This window comes from Leucoraja erinacea, chromosome 33, assembly GCF_028641065.1.
Source record: "Leucoraja erinacea ecotype New England chromosome 33, Leri_hhj_1, whole genome shotgun sequence".
NCBI lineage: Eukaryota > Metazoa > Chordata > Chondrichthyes > Rajiformes > Rajidae > Leucoraja > Leucoraja erinaceus.
Genome location: NC_073409.1, coordinates 10673333 through 10691360, shown reverse-complemented (window position 1 = coordinate 10691360; position 18028 = coordinate 10673333). Strand labels below are relative to the sequence as shown.

General features: G+C 38.1%; 1 protein-coding gene across 1 annotated transcript in view; it reads left to right on the top strand.

Moving 5' to 3' along the window:
- LOC129712662 (uncharacterized) overlaps positions 1-14568 on the top strand; it is an 83044-nt gene extending 68476 nt beyond the window's left edge. The window contains exon 6 of the mRNA XM_055661268.1: positions 10879-14568. Within this exon, the coding sequence (XP_055517243.1) occupies positions 10879-10887 (9 nt within the window). The 3' untranslated portion in view covers positions 10888-14568. The remainder of the gene's footprint in view (positions 1-10878) is intronic.
- Positions 14569-18028: the final 3460 nt, after the last annotated feature.

The following is an 18028-nucleotide window of genomic DNA, read 5'->3' as shown; positions in this document are numbered from 1 at the left end:
GCTTCACGAATAATGAGGCTAATGGTCAAATCGTTTTCAGATACATTCTGAATCCAAAGATTTTATTACATAAATTGCTATCTGACATATGTTTTGGCAACTATACAGTTAAGTAATAAAAATAGAATGTATTCTTGATTGCCATATTATTTCCTTTCAAGACGTTATGAATGCTTTAGTTGGCCAAATGCTGAAATGGAAGATGTTAAAGCACAGACTTCTCATACGGTGAAATTTGCTGGGTAATGTCTGCAGTATTGTGGTGATATCCTACCATTTAACAATACAATACAATACAAATTTATTGTCATTTGAACCTCAAAAGAAGTTCAAACGAAATTTGGTTTCTGCAGTCATCCAAGAAGAAAAGAACCAAGACACACAAACAATACAATTTACACAAACATCCATCACAGTGAATCTCCTTCTCACTGTGATGGAAGGCAAAGTCTTGTCTCTCCCCTGTGTTGCATTCTTCTCCCTATGTTAAAGCCCACGGCGGGCGATGGCAAGTCCCGCGGTCGTTAAGGCCGCGCGGGGCGATGTAAGGCCCCGCTCTGGGTCTTAATGTTGGAGCCCCCGCCGGGCGATGGCAAGTCCCATGGCCATTAAAGCCGCGCGGGGCAATGCTGTTAACCATGTGAATGCCAACAGATTAGGCACTACTGGCAGATTCCAGCCAGCAAGGATGATGGTACTTTCTGCTAGGGATATAGGATTCACTGGTGGTGGGCAAACCTCTTCAGCATTTGCAGTGGAATATCTGCTCATGGGTCCTGCAGAAGGTTAGATCATTCATTTCAGTGGATGTTTTTGAATTGAGTTTTCAAAACACGATGCCAATCCAAGTCTATATTTATCGAGCTGACTCTTTAAAAACCTTCCTCCTTGCTAAGCTGAGCCTAACATTGTTCAATACCTTCCCTATAACAGAGAAATTACAGGGATGTATCGTTGCTGGAAAATTATTTGGCATACGACATTTGAACTTCAATTCGCTGTGTAAACATACAGCCATCACTTTTTAAAATTTATATTGTCTGATTGAACCACTATGTTTATTTGATCTTTAAAACATTCCAAATGCATGTTCTTGGGGCAATTTGTCCCACTGAAGAGTTCTAAATATGATTGCCTGGTCTTCCATGAGCCCTCTCTCAATGTTAATTTTATGAAAAAATGGTGAAAGTGATCACAGTGAATGGCGGTGCTGGCTCGAAGGGCCGAATAGCCTACTCCTGCACCTATTGTCTATTGAAATTAGACAGCATTATACTCAATATTATGAGTAACTGTTATTTATTTTCTAAATGCACAGTCTGCTTGTCTATAGCATTATTACTTATTGGTTAAATTACATGGTAGTTTGTGAAAAAACATTGAACATTTCTTTTGAACATTATTATTTATGAGAGTAAATGTTTAAAAAAGTGCAGAGATGAAGGTAGTATTTATATTAAAAGAATAATGCAGTTGAGTTTACTGGTAGGGGTTTTAATTATGACATTTGAAAAGTTTATTTGCTTCTCTTGTCTGATGATGAACTCATCTGACTAATTTTACTGAGTCATTTTACTGAAGAAATTAATTTTACCAATCAGCATTAACAATATCCCATTTTTCAGAATACTGCAACACTTGTAAAATTATTTTTGCATGAAAGGTCTTTCTAATTAACAACTCTTGCCTATTAGTGATGATTTATGTTGTGTACAGATACTAAACAGTGTGAAGTACATTGCGAATAGATGTTGCTTGTATTTTTACATAAGTATATTAAACTGGACCAGGCCTCAAGATAAATAACAGGCCTCCCGAGCCCTCCACAGTCGAAGCTGCTGTTGCTGGAGTTCGCAGTCGGTCACCAACCAGGTCAGCTTCCGATGTTATCGTCCAAAGGGCCCACGGCCGAAACTTCGCGTCTGTGCATGCACGCATGCGGCTGCCAAGAAATTGTGTCCCTCCCCCCATGTTTTAATAGCGATTTCCGTGCCTGTTGGATATGAACGTAGGAGATCTGATTGGTTAATTTGTGACCATCACAAGCTCACGCTTAATGTGTATTGATCCCTGTCCTTATGGCTCCTAATGATATTTTAAACGCCATTGCTGGCTCCCTTACACCAGATAGTGCTGAGCTGAGTGTCTGAATTGCATGGTTCGCCCACCGAGCCACCAAAATGGAATTGGGTCATTTGGGTAATTTATAAGGAATATGAAGTTTCCTGGTGTGGTTTATGGGGGGTTTTTGTGTATTGCTGTCCATGATTATGACTTCTTTCTAGTAATATTTGGCTTTAAAACAAATTTTACTGGAGCTCAGAATGAATCAAAATTGTGTAATGTTTTTCTTTGGACTTACCCCAAATTCAGTCCTAGTAATTAAGTATGACATCAGCATAATGATGTTGAATCAAAAACTAAATACTGTAAATGCAGCATATCGGAGTTAAACATAGAAAATGTAGGAAATAATCAACAAGAGAATACTGCAGACATGTTTTCAGGTTCATTAACATGTTGATTTTTCCCATGAATAGGTTTCAAATCAAATAATCTAATCTCACCCACTTAGGTGTGATATGTCCTTTAGAATGGATCTGAATATTTTTTTAAACTTTGATTATGTTTCAATTGAAAATGTTCACCCTGTGTTTACATCAATTTCCCCTTAAAACAGAAGTGAGGTTACAACGATAATTTAGAATTGAAGTTTAACCTGGAAGGAAGCAATATTAACACTTTGAAGGTGGGCTTTTAGGAGCTGACGTGGTCCTTTCAAACCCAAGCACAAAAATTGCACTGAGATTTTGATGACAAGAAAGGTATTGGTCCTGAGGATTCCTGTTCTCATTGCTTGGACAAAGATCTCACTGCTTGTCAGTGATCCTGGGATTTACTTCATATAATCCACCCACATTAATAGTTGGCAATGAATAGTCAAAAATGTAAGTACTTCAGAATAACACATTGCGTTTGAAAAGCTACTGCTTGATTATAATTAAAATATTATAAAATAAGTTAGGAAAACCAATTCTTTATTAAACTTCCTTTAAAGATAAAGCTCTTAGTCAAACAGTCACATTAACTTTCCAGACATCCAGCTGAAACTGCAGGAGTAACTTCAAAGCACAAGCACTATGCAAAATAGACTGCTTTATCTATCTGAGAAAAGAGGTTTACTTGTCCTTTCTCAAGCCTGTAACCACACATGGGACATAATCAAAGTTAGGGATGATCTAATGCCTAACTGTTTGATTATGCAAATGATGGGGAAAATATTCTGTTAGTAACTATAATGACTAATGAGGATAGATCTAGAAATACAGTCACCTTTGGCTTTTCCCTCCAGAGTTAGGCGATTGGAAATTGAATTCAGCAGAAAGTTCAATCTAATAATGACCATTGCTGGGTGGTTCAATATATTTCTGGAAACTTAACTAGGCACTTCACAAAGTATTTTATCCTTTCATGCCTGATACAATTTCCTGCCAGGTGTGGCTGGGTTAACACTGCTGTGTATGGATGTTGCGGGGAAAGGCAATCGGTGAGACTAAGCGAAAGTTGGGCGATCTTTTCGCTGAACACCTCCGCTCGGTCCGCAAGAACCTACCTGACCTCCCGGTGGCTCAGCACTTCAACTCCCCCTCCCACTCATCGCCCGACCTCTCTGTCCTGGGTCTCCTTCACGGCCAGAGTGAGCAACACCGGAAATTGGAGGAAGAGCACCTCATATTCCGCTTGGGGAGTCTGCATCCTGCGGGCATGAACATTGAATTCTCCCAATTTTGTTAGCCCTTGCTGTCTCCTCCCCTTCCTCAGCCCTCGGGCTGTCTCCTCCCATCCCTCAGCCCCCGGGCTCCTTCTCCTTTTTCCTTCATTCTCCCCGCCACCCCCTATCAGTCTGAAGAAGGGTTTCGGCCCGAAACGTTGCCTATTTCCTTTGCTCCATAGATGCTGCTGCACCCGCTGAGTTTCTCCAGCATTTTTGTGTACCATCAGGTTTTCTTTGTTGGTCAGTCCTATCAACCCAAGAATCAAACTAATGAGCCTTTGTTATGCAGAACTGTGCTCAGTTTTCCTAGCGCTATCACACCAAAATCTACATAATTACAGTAAGATTTATTTCATGCTTCAAAACCCTTGTAATGAAACCATAGATACCATTTACCTTGCTAATTGCTTGTTCTATCTGCATTTTAACTTGCTGTGATTTGTGTACATCTAAATTCCTCCTGATTAGCAGCATTTACCACCCTGTCATCATTTAACATTAAGGTTGCTTTTCAATTCTTCCTATCAAATTCCACCTGCCCCTCATCTCCCACCTTCTTTGCAATTATCTATCCTGGCCGTTCTTTGCATAGGACATGTGTGCCCCATATTCCTTTCCTATAAATTCTGCATAAGAAGATATGGAAATACTGCAGATTTCCTCACCAAATCATTGTTACAGATTGTAAACAGTTTAAGCCCAAATTGTCACATTACACTATGCCTCTTTACCTGTTAACCAAAACTCACTTCACGTTGATGTACATAATTCCTTAATTGCCGAATTCCTAATTTTATGCAATAACCTTTTGTACTACATGGAAAGCTTTTTTTTAAATATACTACTTAACTGTCTGGTTACTTGCACTTTCTTAAATAAAAATAGATTGGCAAGCTTGGTTTTCCTTGCATTCATCTAGTTCTGTTTGAATCCATTCTTTCATTTGCTACCTTTTCATTTGTTGGAACAGTTCTTGAAACCAGCAAATTCTATTTCTGTTCCTCCTCTTTTTAAAACTAGCATTTAGGCTATCCGGTCTGTTCAGAGCTTTTAATCTAATTAATATTTCCTACATAAAGTTGTCATAAAGTGCTTCAAGAAACTTGTCATGTCATACATTAACTTCCAGAACCTACCAGAAAGCCTGATCCACTGCGATAACACTAGTTCCACTTCAAATGTAATTTCCCTAGTTCTATACTCATTGCTGGAACATCTGGATAACAAGGACTACCTTTGTTACATTCCTGTTTATTAACTATAGCTCCACCTTCAACACCATAATCTTAACCAAACTCTTGGACCTATGAGTCAGCATCCATATTTGCCACTGAATCATCGACTAGCTGTCCGACAGACCACAAGCAGTGAGGATGGGTTCCAAAATATCTTCCACAACGGTGCATCGCAAGAATGTATTCTCAGATCCGTATTATATTTCCTCTACACTTATGACTGTACAGGCAAATTTATATCTAACTGGCATTTCTAAGTCTGCAGATGGCACCACAGTAGTAGGCCGGATCTCGAACAATGACGAGACAAAGTACAGGAAGGAGATCAAGCTCATAATAACATGGTGTCAATACAACAATCTTTCCCTCAATGTCAGCAAGTTGAAGGAGCTTGTTATTCATAAGTTCTTAAGTCATTTGGCCCACTGAGTCTACTTCACCATTCATTCATGGCTGATCGATATTTCCCTCTCAATCCTATCCTCCTGCCTTTTCCCCATAACCCTTGACACCCTTACCAATCAAGTATCTGTTAATCTCCACCTTAAAAATACGCAATGATTTGGCCTCAACAGCCATCTGTGGCAATGAATCCAACAGATTCACCACCTTCCAACTGAAGAAATTCCTCATCATATCCTTGCTAAAGATTTGTCCTTTTATTCTGAGGTTATGCCTTCTGGTAGTAGTCTCTCCCACTAGTGGAAACATCCTCTCCACATCCATTCTAGTCAGGCCTTTCATTATTTCGGTAAGTTTCAATGAGGTTCCCCCTCATCCTTTTAAACTCCAGCAAATACAGGCTCAGTGCCGTCGAACACTTATCATACACAATCATCCCTTGGACCATTCTTATAATCCACCACTGGAGCCTCTCAAATGCCAGCACATCCTTCCTCACATACATGGCCCAAAATTGCTCATAATATTCTAAATGCAGACCGACCAGTGTCTTATAAACCCTCAGCATTACATCCCTTTTTTGATTTTCTAGTCCTCTTGAAATAAATACTAACATTACATTTGCTTTCCTTGCTTTCGGAAACTTCTCCCAATTTACAAAATAATATATGCCTTTATTCCTACTATTCTCACTGTATCTCGATAAATGTAACAAAAAAAAACAGATTCCAATGGAATCTCTTCGTTTCGGGTCAAAACGCCACCCATTCCTTCTCTCCATAGTTGCTGCAAATCCCACTGAGCATTTTGTGCCTCCCTTTGATTTAAACCAATAGAATTATGATCACTGGTCCTAAAATGCTCCCCAACTAAGACCTCAGTCGGATATATTTTGGTATTTCCTTATTTCCCTGCAATATTTTCTCCGGACTTTCCCAGTTTTCTTTGCAGGTTTGTGGTTTACCCTCCCTCAAATAAAATATGGAATGGGACAGTTATTCAAAAGGTCAGGCAGCATTTATGAATGAAATTTTCAATGAATACTTGATCATCTTTTACTTGTTTTTAAAATCCTCCCATTGGTCCATTTTGCAGGCTTTTATTGAAATACTTTGCTTAATTTCTCTGTCAAAACATTTTTTACAGGGTAGTTTTTATTTGTTGCATCGATTAATTAATTTTCTCATCTAAGCCACTAAGCAAAATCTTAACTACTTGCAAATAAAACTTGCGCATTTGGCTATGCGTGATTTATTCTCTGTACGCTATACCATTCCTGGCTGGCTGAAAATAAGTATTTTACAGAATTAATGATGCAAATATACATTTTTATTTCATCCATTGATCCTTGCAAACGAATGCTTTTTTTTTTTTGGCAAAATGCAAGCTTTTGTTAAAAAAAATCTCAGGGCAAGATTTAAATTCAGTAATGCCTAAAATGATTCCTCTTTTGTTTTCTTCATAAAACAAGTTGTAGATTGGAGTAGATGAGTTATGTTGTCTTGATATGTACAAGAACACCTTTTTTCCCCATTATTTACCAAAGTTTCTGCATTCAGGAACTGTTCCAGTGGATTGGAAGGTTGAAAATGCAACCACACAATTTATGGAGTGGAATAATAGAGGGGAAATATAAACGAGCAGTAAACAAGTAATGGTGTAAATGCACAGCAAACATGGTGCAATACATCAGATGCAAGAATAATGAAGGAATTAGTGTCATAGAGCATGGAAACTGGCCTAAATCCATCCATGCCAACCAAGCTGCTCACCTAAGGGAGTCCCATTGCCCACATTTGGAATGTATAAACCTTTTCTGTACATGTACCCTCACAAATGTCTTTTAAATGTTGTTATTGTATCTGCCTCAACTACTTCCTCTGGCAGCTCGTTCCATAAATCCTCCACATTTGTATGGAAAAGTGTCCCCCCCCCAGGTTCCTATAAAATCTTGCCTTTTCACCTCTAGTTCTTGATTCCCATACCTCAAGGGAAAATATTTTGTGCATTCACCCTTTCACTTTCTCTCATTATTTTATACCTCTCTGTAAAATCATCCTCAGCCTCCTGTGCACAAAGGAATAAGGGCTACCTGCCCAACCTCTCCATGTGGCTCAGACCTCAAGTCATGTATTGCACCACTTTTTGTGGATATTTTAGTTTACACAGTGAAGAGATTTTGGTTTGGTTAAAAAATTATCATAGTTTTTGGGTTCTGCTGAGTACATTTGGGTAACAATTCCATTTATTGAAAACACATTTGTGTGGATAAATATTTAGTATTGTATAATTTATACTTTTGCCTGCAGTTAAATCTTATCCATTGGAAAGGTCAATTGTGCCATTCTTAAAATTATGCTTTCAATGTATGTGCAGCAGAACCTGGTCTTAGTTGCCTTGACTCCCTTGTCACAGGATCAAGACCTTGCCCTGTGAAACTTGTATGAAAGCTGGAATATAACCTCTTCTCCACATTGAAAGAAATGACACATAGGCAACATCTACTCTACAACATGGCAGAGAAAATGTTGCACAGAAGGCTATAACTCCATAAATAGGTGCTAGTACAGCAATTAAAATTATGTTGTTTTATGGGGTGCACTGCCATTGGTAATTATTTGTTATGTTAATAATGTAGTGCGTTTATATACATTGTCATTTTCTGTACTTCCTAGTGCTATGAAATAATCATGTACATGTGTACATTTTTATAAGAGTGGTGTGAATCTCTGGAACTCTCTGCCACAGAGGGTAGTGTTCATTGGCTATATTTAAGAGGGAGTTAGATGTGGCCCTTGTGCTAAGGGGATCATGGGGGTATACATCCCAAGTATAAGGACCTGAGTTATGATCACCATGATCATTGAATGGCTGCCTCCCGAATGGCCACTCCTGCACCTAATTATGTTTCTATAAGGACTTATCTACCTCATGTGCTCCTCCATGTATACAATGCATAACTAGTTTCCCATAAATATGTTTACAGACTTTGTTGTTGAGTTAATTTTCAATGCAAAGTACTATGGATTCCTTTCCTTGAGGAATATAGATCCCATTATCTTGGAAAATACATATGTGTTATCTAAGGGCAATCTATTAATGGAGGTTGTCGCTATTGTTTCAAATAGATGTGAGTTGTCCTGGAAGCAATTTATAAAAAATAGTAGTAAATCTAGACTCTTAGAATTGCACCTGTTTTACAGAGAATGAACAGAACAATCTCATTATACGCAGGACACCGACAGATTTTGGAGATGATTAAGTAATCCAATAAGCCAGCAAAGACAAACTTATTGAAGAGGCAGGATGAGATGTACAATTGAAGTGTTGCTTCGAGCCATCCATTTTATAAGACTTTTGACTAGTTTAGTGCAGAGATTTTCCGTGTCCCATTTCTTGATCCTTTATTTCAGTAATAAGTGGTGGGAGAGATGGCTGGGAGGTGAGTTGCACAGCCCATCAGTTTAAGAGTTAAGACAAGATCTATACTCCCCTATTATAGCTGAACACCATTGTGATGTCTTCGTTTCCAACTGCTTATACTTAGTTCTCTCACTGTTTGATCAGTTTACCAAATGGATTACTTAAGAGTTACTTTGTCAATTTTTAATCAAAGTAAATGGGTTGGAATAAAAATTGCTGAGGTTAATATCATATCCTTAAAACATTTTAAAGAAACAAAACTTTCTTTTCACCAAATTCAAAAGTGCTCTAGACAGGTTATGCTTTTCAAAATATGACTACATGAGATGAATCAAATGTTTAGTTTCACAATACCTGCAAAAGAGTTTTAATGGCTTAATATTTCATCGAACACCATTCTAAAATATAATGTCTAAACCTGAATGCACTTTTATATAAACCTTCACATTTACCAGGGTAATGAAAGCTGGTTTTGTTTCGCTGTGTCAAGTTATACCTCAGCTGTTCAGTCTTGATGACCCCCTCCTTTGTGCTGTCTTTGTGCTTGCCCAAACTCCACTTTTAGATAGATGTTAACCATGTGCAGCTAAACGTTGGAAATGCTGAACAATGTATTTTGACCCTCACTGTAAATTTTCCCTTAAGCTACTGATTCCTATACCAACTCCATTTTTTTCCTTTTCTTGCACCCTTTATTTTCTGCAATGAGCATCTGACACAATGTTCTGTGTAAAGCTGTGACAGATTTTGCAACATCACCAACCTCTTCCCTTACACCCATCAAGTGCTAAAACGTATGCATGATGTGGAGGCTGAGTCATTGGGTATTTTTAAGGCGGAGATGAATAGGTTCTTGATTGGAAATGGTGTCAAAGGTTACCTTGATAAGGCAGGAGAATGCGGTTGAAAGGGAAAAGTAGATCAGCCATAATCTCATGTTGGAGCAGACTCGATGGGTTGAATGCGTAATTCTGTTCCTATGTCTTATGTTTATGATCTGCATTAAACTCCAACACTTTGCACTTATCTGCACTAAGTTTCTCAAACTAAAACAGTAAATACCTGGAAACTCTCGACAGGTCAGGCAATATTGAATATCTGGCAAAGTGTCTTCCACCTAGAACATTAACCCTTTCATCTTCTTTTGATGCCATTTTTTTTACAACAGTGTGAAGGTATGGTATACCCTATCCAGTGATTTTGTGCATTTTCCCACATGGACAAAATCGACTTAAGGACTTCTGTAAAAATTGAATTGTTCGTTACCTGAGGATGGCCTCTAACATAAAGGAATTTGATTGGGAACTGATGCTAGAATCAGATCTGAAAATGTGCATTTTTGCACACTTACTTTTTCCATCCCTCCATTTCCCAAATCACAGCTGAACTATCCCTTCTCCGTGTAGATAAAAGGTATTTCCCTTACTCAGCTCCCCCACTGTGCAATCCCTTATTCCCTTCGCCTTCGCTAAGGCTTTTCTTTCAGCTGCTATGCACCATTCTGAACTTCTTGCCCATCACCTGCCTGCCTTGCCACCTCTGGCCCAAGGCATTCCATTTTTGTTGTCTATCCACCACAGCGAGCTTCATCGATTATTAATCAGGACAATGCATGAACATTTTTTTGGTAAGTTACATACTTTTTCAAAAGGCCAATCTGCAGTTTGGATCGATGGAAAAAGATTTCAGATAGATTTTTTAAATTAAGTTGCTTATTGGATTGCAAACACATGGTTTTTTAAAAAATACTCAGGACATTATGATTGTGCGTATATATTATCGATGTGTAGACATTCTCTAACAATGGTAGTGGCCCAACAGTTTCTTGGATATTTATGCTGCTAACTAGCTTCCCACCGTGGTTCCAGAATGTTAAAAATAAACTCTATTGTGCGGATGCTGGCCACATGTTGATCACACTAGGTAGGGACGGCAGGCTCATTCCCTGAAGAACGTTGATGAACAAGTTAGGTTTTTATGGTTTTGTTATATCCTGACTGCATGTTTCCTGGTTACTTATTTCATGCTTAATCTTGTTTCCAGGTATATTGATGTCACAAGCTGCTGTGGGGATAAGCACCAGTCAAGTGGCCAACTCTGCTTCAGTCTCAGTAACTTCAGTTATTGTTATCTCGAGCAAAACTATGAAACTGTAGGAAACTAGATGGTTAAATACTGGTAGTAAACAAATCCCATACCATAATGCTGGTAGTCTCGCATATTGTGGAATTAAGGCAGGGTGATAAATGAGACAAAGGAGTACTATATTTGAAATGTTCCTGCAGGCACCAGATGGACATAATATTGGCCAATTTATAGTAAAAATAAAGTTCAATTAGTCTTTGGGTCAGAACCGGAGACTATGCAAATCTGCCAAAGATTGCTACCCAGATCCATCTATTCACCGGAGAGCATCTTTTCCTCATAATTCTTAATTTAAACTACACTTTAAACATTGTCTTCCACCTATATAGGAGGAACATGAAGACACCAGTCAGGGGATATCCTGTACAAGTGTTTAATGCTGCAATGCATTGAAATGACTAAACTTACCGGAATTACAGACGGCAAACCTATTTTTTTTGCCATTAATGAAATACTAATACTACATTATATGAAAAGTTTGCTATCATTTTTGATAGGAATATCATTTAAAAATATCTATGAAATGAAACTAAAATCGAAACGCAAAATAAAGCAAGCGCTAATAATTCTCTCGAAGGAGAGAAAAACACCCCTCATTTGCAGAACATCTTTTGCAGAGTATCAGGGACAACGAGTTATGAGATTTGAGGTTTTAAGCTTGTCTCAAAGGAAAACATACCGCTGGAAGTGTCTTTCAGTATTAGCAGTGCTGTATTTCATAGTATTTCATGATCATGTTAAATTGTCGGACAAAATCTCAAAGGAAGTAAAATTCAAATCATCAGGTGGAAATTATCTGCCTATAACATGAATAGGTTTATATAAGTGAAACAAATAAATATGCTTGATGCCAATGTAATTTTCAGGTAAGATCACAACAAAGTAACATATAATGTTAAGGAATGACAGGATTAATTAAAATTATCTTCTGGTATAGGTAATGGTATCCTTCATTGCGAATATGATAGAAACACAAGTCCAGGAGCAGACCTCACATTGTCAGATCCATTCCATCATTAATTCAATTATGGCCCTATCTTAACTCCAACTACCAGGCTTGTTACTTTCATCCAACAAAATCATATTTTCAATTACAATATTTTGTAGCATACTCATAAAATTAATCTTTTGGATCTTTTAGGTAACAGTGTTGCTGATTATTAAGGAGAAAATATATTTAATCTATTGAATAAGATCTGTTTCAAGATCTGAAATCTTCATTTTAGTCATAGTTTCCAAACACTTTTTCAAGCTAGCACCAAAGAACTGGTTAATGTATTAGAGATGGGAAAATTACCTTGTATCACCATCATTTATGCATTGTATATAATAAATTACCAAAATAAAAACATCTTTCTCCCAGTTATATACTCAAGATTTTCTGTGAATTGGAACACTTCATGTTTTGTTGAAATCCCAGAATGTAGGGAGGATTGGGAATTTTGTGCACATTAATGTTGGCTAGAGTTATGAGGGTGTTCGCATTGTCCCATTGGAGTGAGTTATTATGGCAATTGCCTTTAATGAGAGGTCTGAGTGACATCAAGCAGAATCTCACAGTGAACCACATGCAGAAACAGTAACATAGTGACAAAGCGTTTGGTCAAAGACTATATTTCAAGGGACATCTTAGAGTATGGAGAGGGAGCTATAGAGAGGTAGGGAGAGTCAATGAAGGAATTCTAGAATATCAGGGCCAGGGGAAAAAGACTTGAAAAATTGAGATAATTAATTTAGCAATGACTCAGCGACCAGATTAGGTGGAGTACAGTAACCTCAAAGTATTGTAGGGATAGTTGAGATATAGAGAGTGGTATGTAGTGCAGCAGGTGGAGCTGCTGCCTCACAGCACCAGAGACCTGGACTCGATGCTCACCCAAGGGTGCTGTCTCTGTGTGGAGTTTGCACGTTATCCCCTTGACTGCATGGGTTTCCTCTGGGTCTCCAGTTTCTTCCCACGTCCCAAAGACATGCAGGGTTGTAGTTCAATTGCCCTCTATAAATTGCCCTTAGTATATTGGGAGTTGAAAGATGTGAGATAACATAGAAATGGTGTGAGGGGGCAATCTATGGTTGGTGTGTTAATCAAAGGGACTTTATCTGTTAATCAATTCCATCAAAGTGAGGAGATTGCAGATGTTTGAAATCGAGGATGTTAATCTTAAAATCACCGTGTTGCTCCCTGTGAGCCAGTGGTTTAGTTTAGAGATACAGCACAGAAATAGGCCCTTTGGCCCACCGAGTCCGCACTGACCAGCGATCCTGAACATTAACACTATCCTAGACACACTAGGGACAATTTACACTTGTACCAAGTCAATAGCCTACTAACTTGTACATCTTTGGAGTGTGGGAGGAAATCCGAAGATCTCGGAGAAAATCCACGCGGTCACGGGAGAACGTTCAAACTCCATACAGACAAGCACCCGCAGCCAGATTGAACTCGCGTTTCTGTAAGTGCTGTAAGGCAGCAACTCTACTGCTGCACCACCGTGCCACCCATTAGGTTCATTAAGGCTGATGAATGATGAAAATTTGGTACTTCGCAATACAGCGAAGAGTTCTAGAGGTGTTCAACTGTTTGGAGTGTAGACACTGGTAATGGGATTTGTTTATTAGTGTCACGTGCACTGAGATACTGTGAAAATCTTTGTTTAGTGTGCTATACAGGCATATCATTCGATATACAAGTACCTGTACAATCATATTATACATGAGTACGATAGGCAGTGGAAAAGAGAAAGCAACCAGACTGCAGAATATAGTGCACAGCTATAGAGAAAGTCCAAATGAAAAATATGCAAGTGTTGGAATGAGATAGATTGTGAGATCGAGAATTCATCCTTGGCCCATAAGAGGTCTGTTCAAGAGCGTTTTGGGGCGCAAAGGATTGATATCTGTTGGTTACAAGGTCATGGATGAGGGTATCACTTGCAGATTAAACCCTCAACTGTGACCTTGCTACCTATAGACATCAATCTTTACTGAGACATGGAGATGGGAAGGAAGGGGGGTGGCTGAATGATTTAAATATTGGCTGTTTTGAAGATGGAAAGGGTATCGAGTTTGTTCTTGGAATGAGTTGCAGTCTGGTTTGGCAGACTTTGAGAAATACGCTTCATTACATGAGAATTTATGATGGAGATTGGGAATAATGAGCTAGAAATCACACCTGCCATGGAAAGGACACGATGAAATGGGGACTAAGGCCAGCATCCTCTCTGAGGCAACTTGCACCATAAAACAAGCTACGAGCAGTGGCACACAATGCCTTAACCAGGAGCCTGGGTTTGAGAGTTTGATAGCATGGGGATTGGTGTGCAAGTAGAGAGAATGTTTGGGAGAAAGTAGCAAAAGCATTAACGAAAAGACCTGAAATGATTTCCCATTCATTTAATAAGCATTTGGTAAAACTCGTTTAAACAGCACACAAACATTTTGCTGTGCATTTGAATTTTGAGGACGGTAGTTGTTGATGATACTCTGCGTTAATGTTTTGGCAGCAGTTTTTGGCACTGTATCAAATTAAGGGAATCAACATTTTTACTTATTTCCATTTCTATTGTTGTAAATTATTAATAAGTATTTTTGAATTGCGTGCAAACAGCACCAGTAATTTCAACCGAAGCTCTCAATTATATTCAGTCTAATAAGAGAGTTCGGTATTCTGACTGCGCATGCCCAGGTCATAGGTCACTCACTATAAACATTCTCAACAACTGTGGTGCTACATTGTGTGCAGGCTTGCGATTTGTCCATGGTTTATACAGTTATATAGCCAGCTTATACAGCCAGATTTTGTTCGCTTTTTCTTTATAGCGAGTGACCGTTGACAAATCCCATGATTCCTTGCTTTTTTCGGAATACCGAACTCGCTTATTGCAGCCATGCATTCAATGTTACATTTAATTGGAACATTGGACACGGATCTGTGATCCATGTCCAATATTCAGAGCTATTCTAAATACTCTGCATGATTGAGGGCTCCTCCAAGTTTCTGCAAAGTGACAACAATGAAATTAGAAGCAAAAGCCAATTCTTGGAATATTTTGAGGGGAAAATCTATTGCCGAGAATAGGTGAATTCATATCAGCAGGGTAACATTTCATCCTTCCACATGATATACTGACATGCAATTCTTCCAGTAGAAACTTATTCCCAGTAGTTTCTCATATATCTGCTTCATATTTTCCAGGGAGTACAACTCACAATTTGTTCTCAAATCATTTCATGTGCTTTTGAAATGCCTCAAATCAGAAATGACCAAGTCAAGAAGCAAAATAACAATTCTTTATTTTGGGAAGTTAGCTCTTTAATGATTGCAATAGGATTATTGAACAAGAAGATTGAAGATTGGATGACTTCAAGTGATCTGGGCATATTACCAGTTTGGTGTAGAAGGCTGTTTTGACTTACACTTGCTTTGTGCTGAAATATCATTAGCTTGTTTGAATGCTGCACAGTGGTGTTGATTCACTTGTTTCTTCGTGGGATGAGGTTGGCAGAGTTTAGTATTAATTTTTAATGTCAATAATGTTATCTCCTGCTGCCTGCTCAAACAGCAATTATGGTGGTCGTTTCCTTCACACACTGAGGGTTGTGTGGAACATCAGATCGGGAATTCCAACTTGTATTAGTGGGTATGAATTAGCAGCATTGTGTTTCCTATAATTTGGTACAAAGTATCGAATCATTCAATCTTGATCCTTGCCATTTAGGAAAATAATAATGGTGTGGAAAAGTTGGAGAGGGTAAGATTGCAAAGCAATCATTCTACAACAGTAGAGAGTCTTTTCAAGCTTTGGTTCGGGCAAATTATATCTATATTTTGCATATATTTCTTAGCAATAGTGAATATATATCATCTGGACTACATAGCAGTGGCAGGAAACAGAAAGTCACGATAATGGTGTATAATTTCTTCCTAGAACACAACAAAGAATTTGGACAGAAATGTGGTATTGTTACTGGCACATTGCTCATGTTATGTTCTCTCAAAAGATACTAGGGGAGCTCCTCTAGTATCTTTGGTTCTCTCTGCCCCTCACCATGCTTTTTTCACAGGATGTATGCAGATAATTTGTACTTGGATGTTGGTAAAATAATATTGAAATATAATGACAACGCAAGTACAGCAGTATTTGGTATGTAAACAGTGTTCAGAGTGGGCAGACATTAGGATATAATATATATTTTGGTGGTAAACATATTGTGCTCAAAAGGTAGATACTGGCGAGTTTGGATCCTCAGGAATATTGTGTTCCTCATAAGTATAAGCAGATAGAAAAAGAACTGTGACGTTTTGGATTTTACAAATCTTCACAAAAACCAAGAGCTAATAAGAAAGCTTAAAAGAACATTGAAAAGAGTGTAATCTTGGCAACCTGCTCAAGAATGAGTAGGGAAGGCAGGCAGCATTGATTAACCAGGATGATGTCAGAAATGAAAAACATAGTTACATGTGGAAGCTTGAGATTCTCTGTCTATTTTCCCTGGAACAGAGAAGGGTAATGAGAGATTTATAGTGTTTGTTTTAAATTGTGACGGATCTGATGAAGTGAATGGGGAAATGCAATTTCTTGTGGTAGTTGAGTCAGCGCCATGGGATCATCAATTTAAACTTGCGTAAGCAGATATTGTTGGAACCTGCATTCCTTTGTCACAACAAATGTTTCTGGCGTGGGCCATTGGATCTTGCAACAGTGATAACTTGTATGCGAACAATAGTTTTAAGGTCGCAAAGTAATAAATATAGAACTGGAAATCTTTTTTGACAAAAACAAGGCTTTTATCATCACAACCAGCAAGGGGGAGAACAGGAGATCAGTGGAAGTGATAAATCTGGATTTTCAATAAACAGACAGATTGGCATTTATGATGTTACCAGCTGCTATACCAGGCACTGCTGGGGTTATTATGCTGGCTGTCATAATGCTTGCATTTACTTCCATGCAATTGGGTTTTGTAACACTCCTTGTAAATGAAATAAAATCTAACTTGAATATATAATTATTTTATTAATAATATAATTAAGACATTAGAATGTTGTAATTTAATTAAAGTTATCAATAAAACAAAATAAATATATGCACAAAAATCACATATATTTCTCTAAGTAGCTATGTACTGATACACGACGTGCCAATTTATTTGGTTTCAACATTGAAGAGCTTCAGCTTACGGTAAGTATCTTTTGAATCTGGTATAAAACATTTTTTTTAATCTCTAACTTTGGAACATCCAGCATATAGTTGTCCATGGGAAATGTTCATGTTAATCCTCATGGCGAAACAAAGTCGAACAGAGATTTGAAGTCACTTGAATTGAAAAGGTTGATGAGAAAGGAAGAAGACATTTTCCCCAATGGTTTTACCAGTCATTGTTGCACCATCAATTACACGTGGTCATAAATTTTGAACTGATAATCTTGTGCTGTTGCATGGTATTCGTGGAAACAAATTCCACAGTAACATGAATGGAGCTCCTCCTTTTAGTTCAAGATCATATGATGGCACATCAGGGGTGACGAAGAGTTTATATATTCAACAGAAAAGTGTACATCCATCATCATCAATGTCTATCACAATGTCAATAGATTCATATTTTACAGGAAGCTTTCAAAGAAGGTCCTGCTTCACATCTCATGGGTTGCACTGCTTTCTTTTCTGATGTTAAAAATTGCTCTTTGCGGCAACCATTGGTAATTCAAATAGTGTTGGGTGACATTTGGAAAAACAGCTTGAATCAGATAATGAGGTGATGTAACAATTTGAGCCAAATTTTTCATTCAAAGCATTCCTGTTAGGTCTTTGAGTTTTTAATTCTCTATTTCCTAATTTCAGTAACTTTGACGCAAATTTTCGTGCAAACAGATCGTCTGTCAAATGTGCCCGTATGTTAGTTCGCAAGTGAAATGTTTGAGCACTTTCCCAAATGTATAATGCTTTAATACAGACATTTTACTCATCTAAGCACCCCGTGGAATTACATGGAGCATTTAATGAAAATCTCCAGACAGCACTAAATAACAGTTTCCTTTAATTGATTA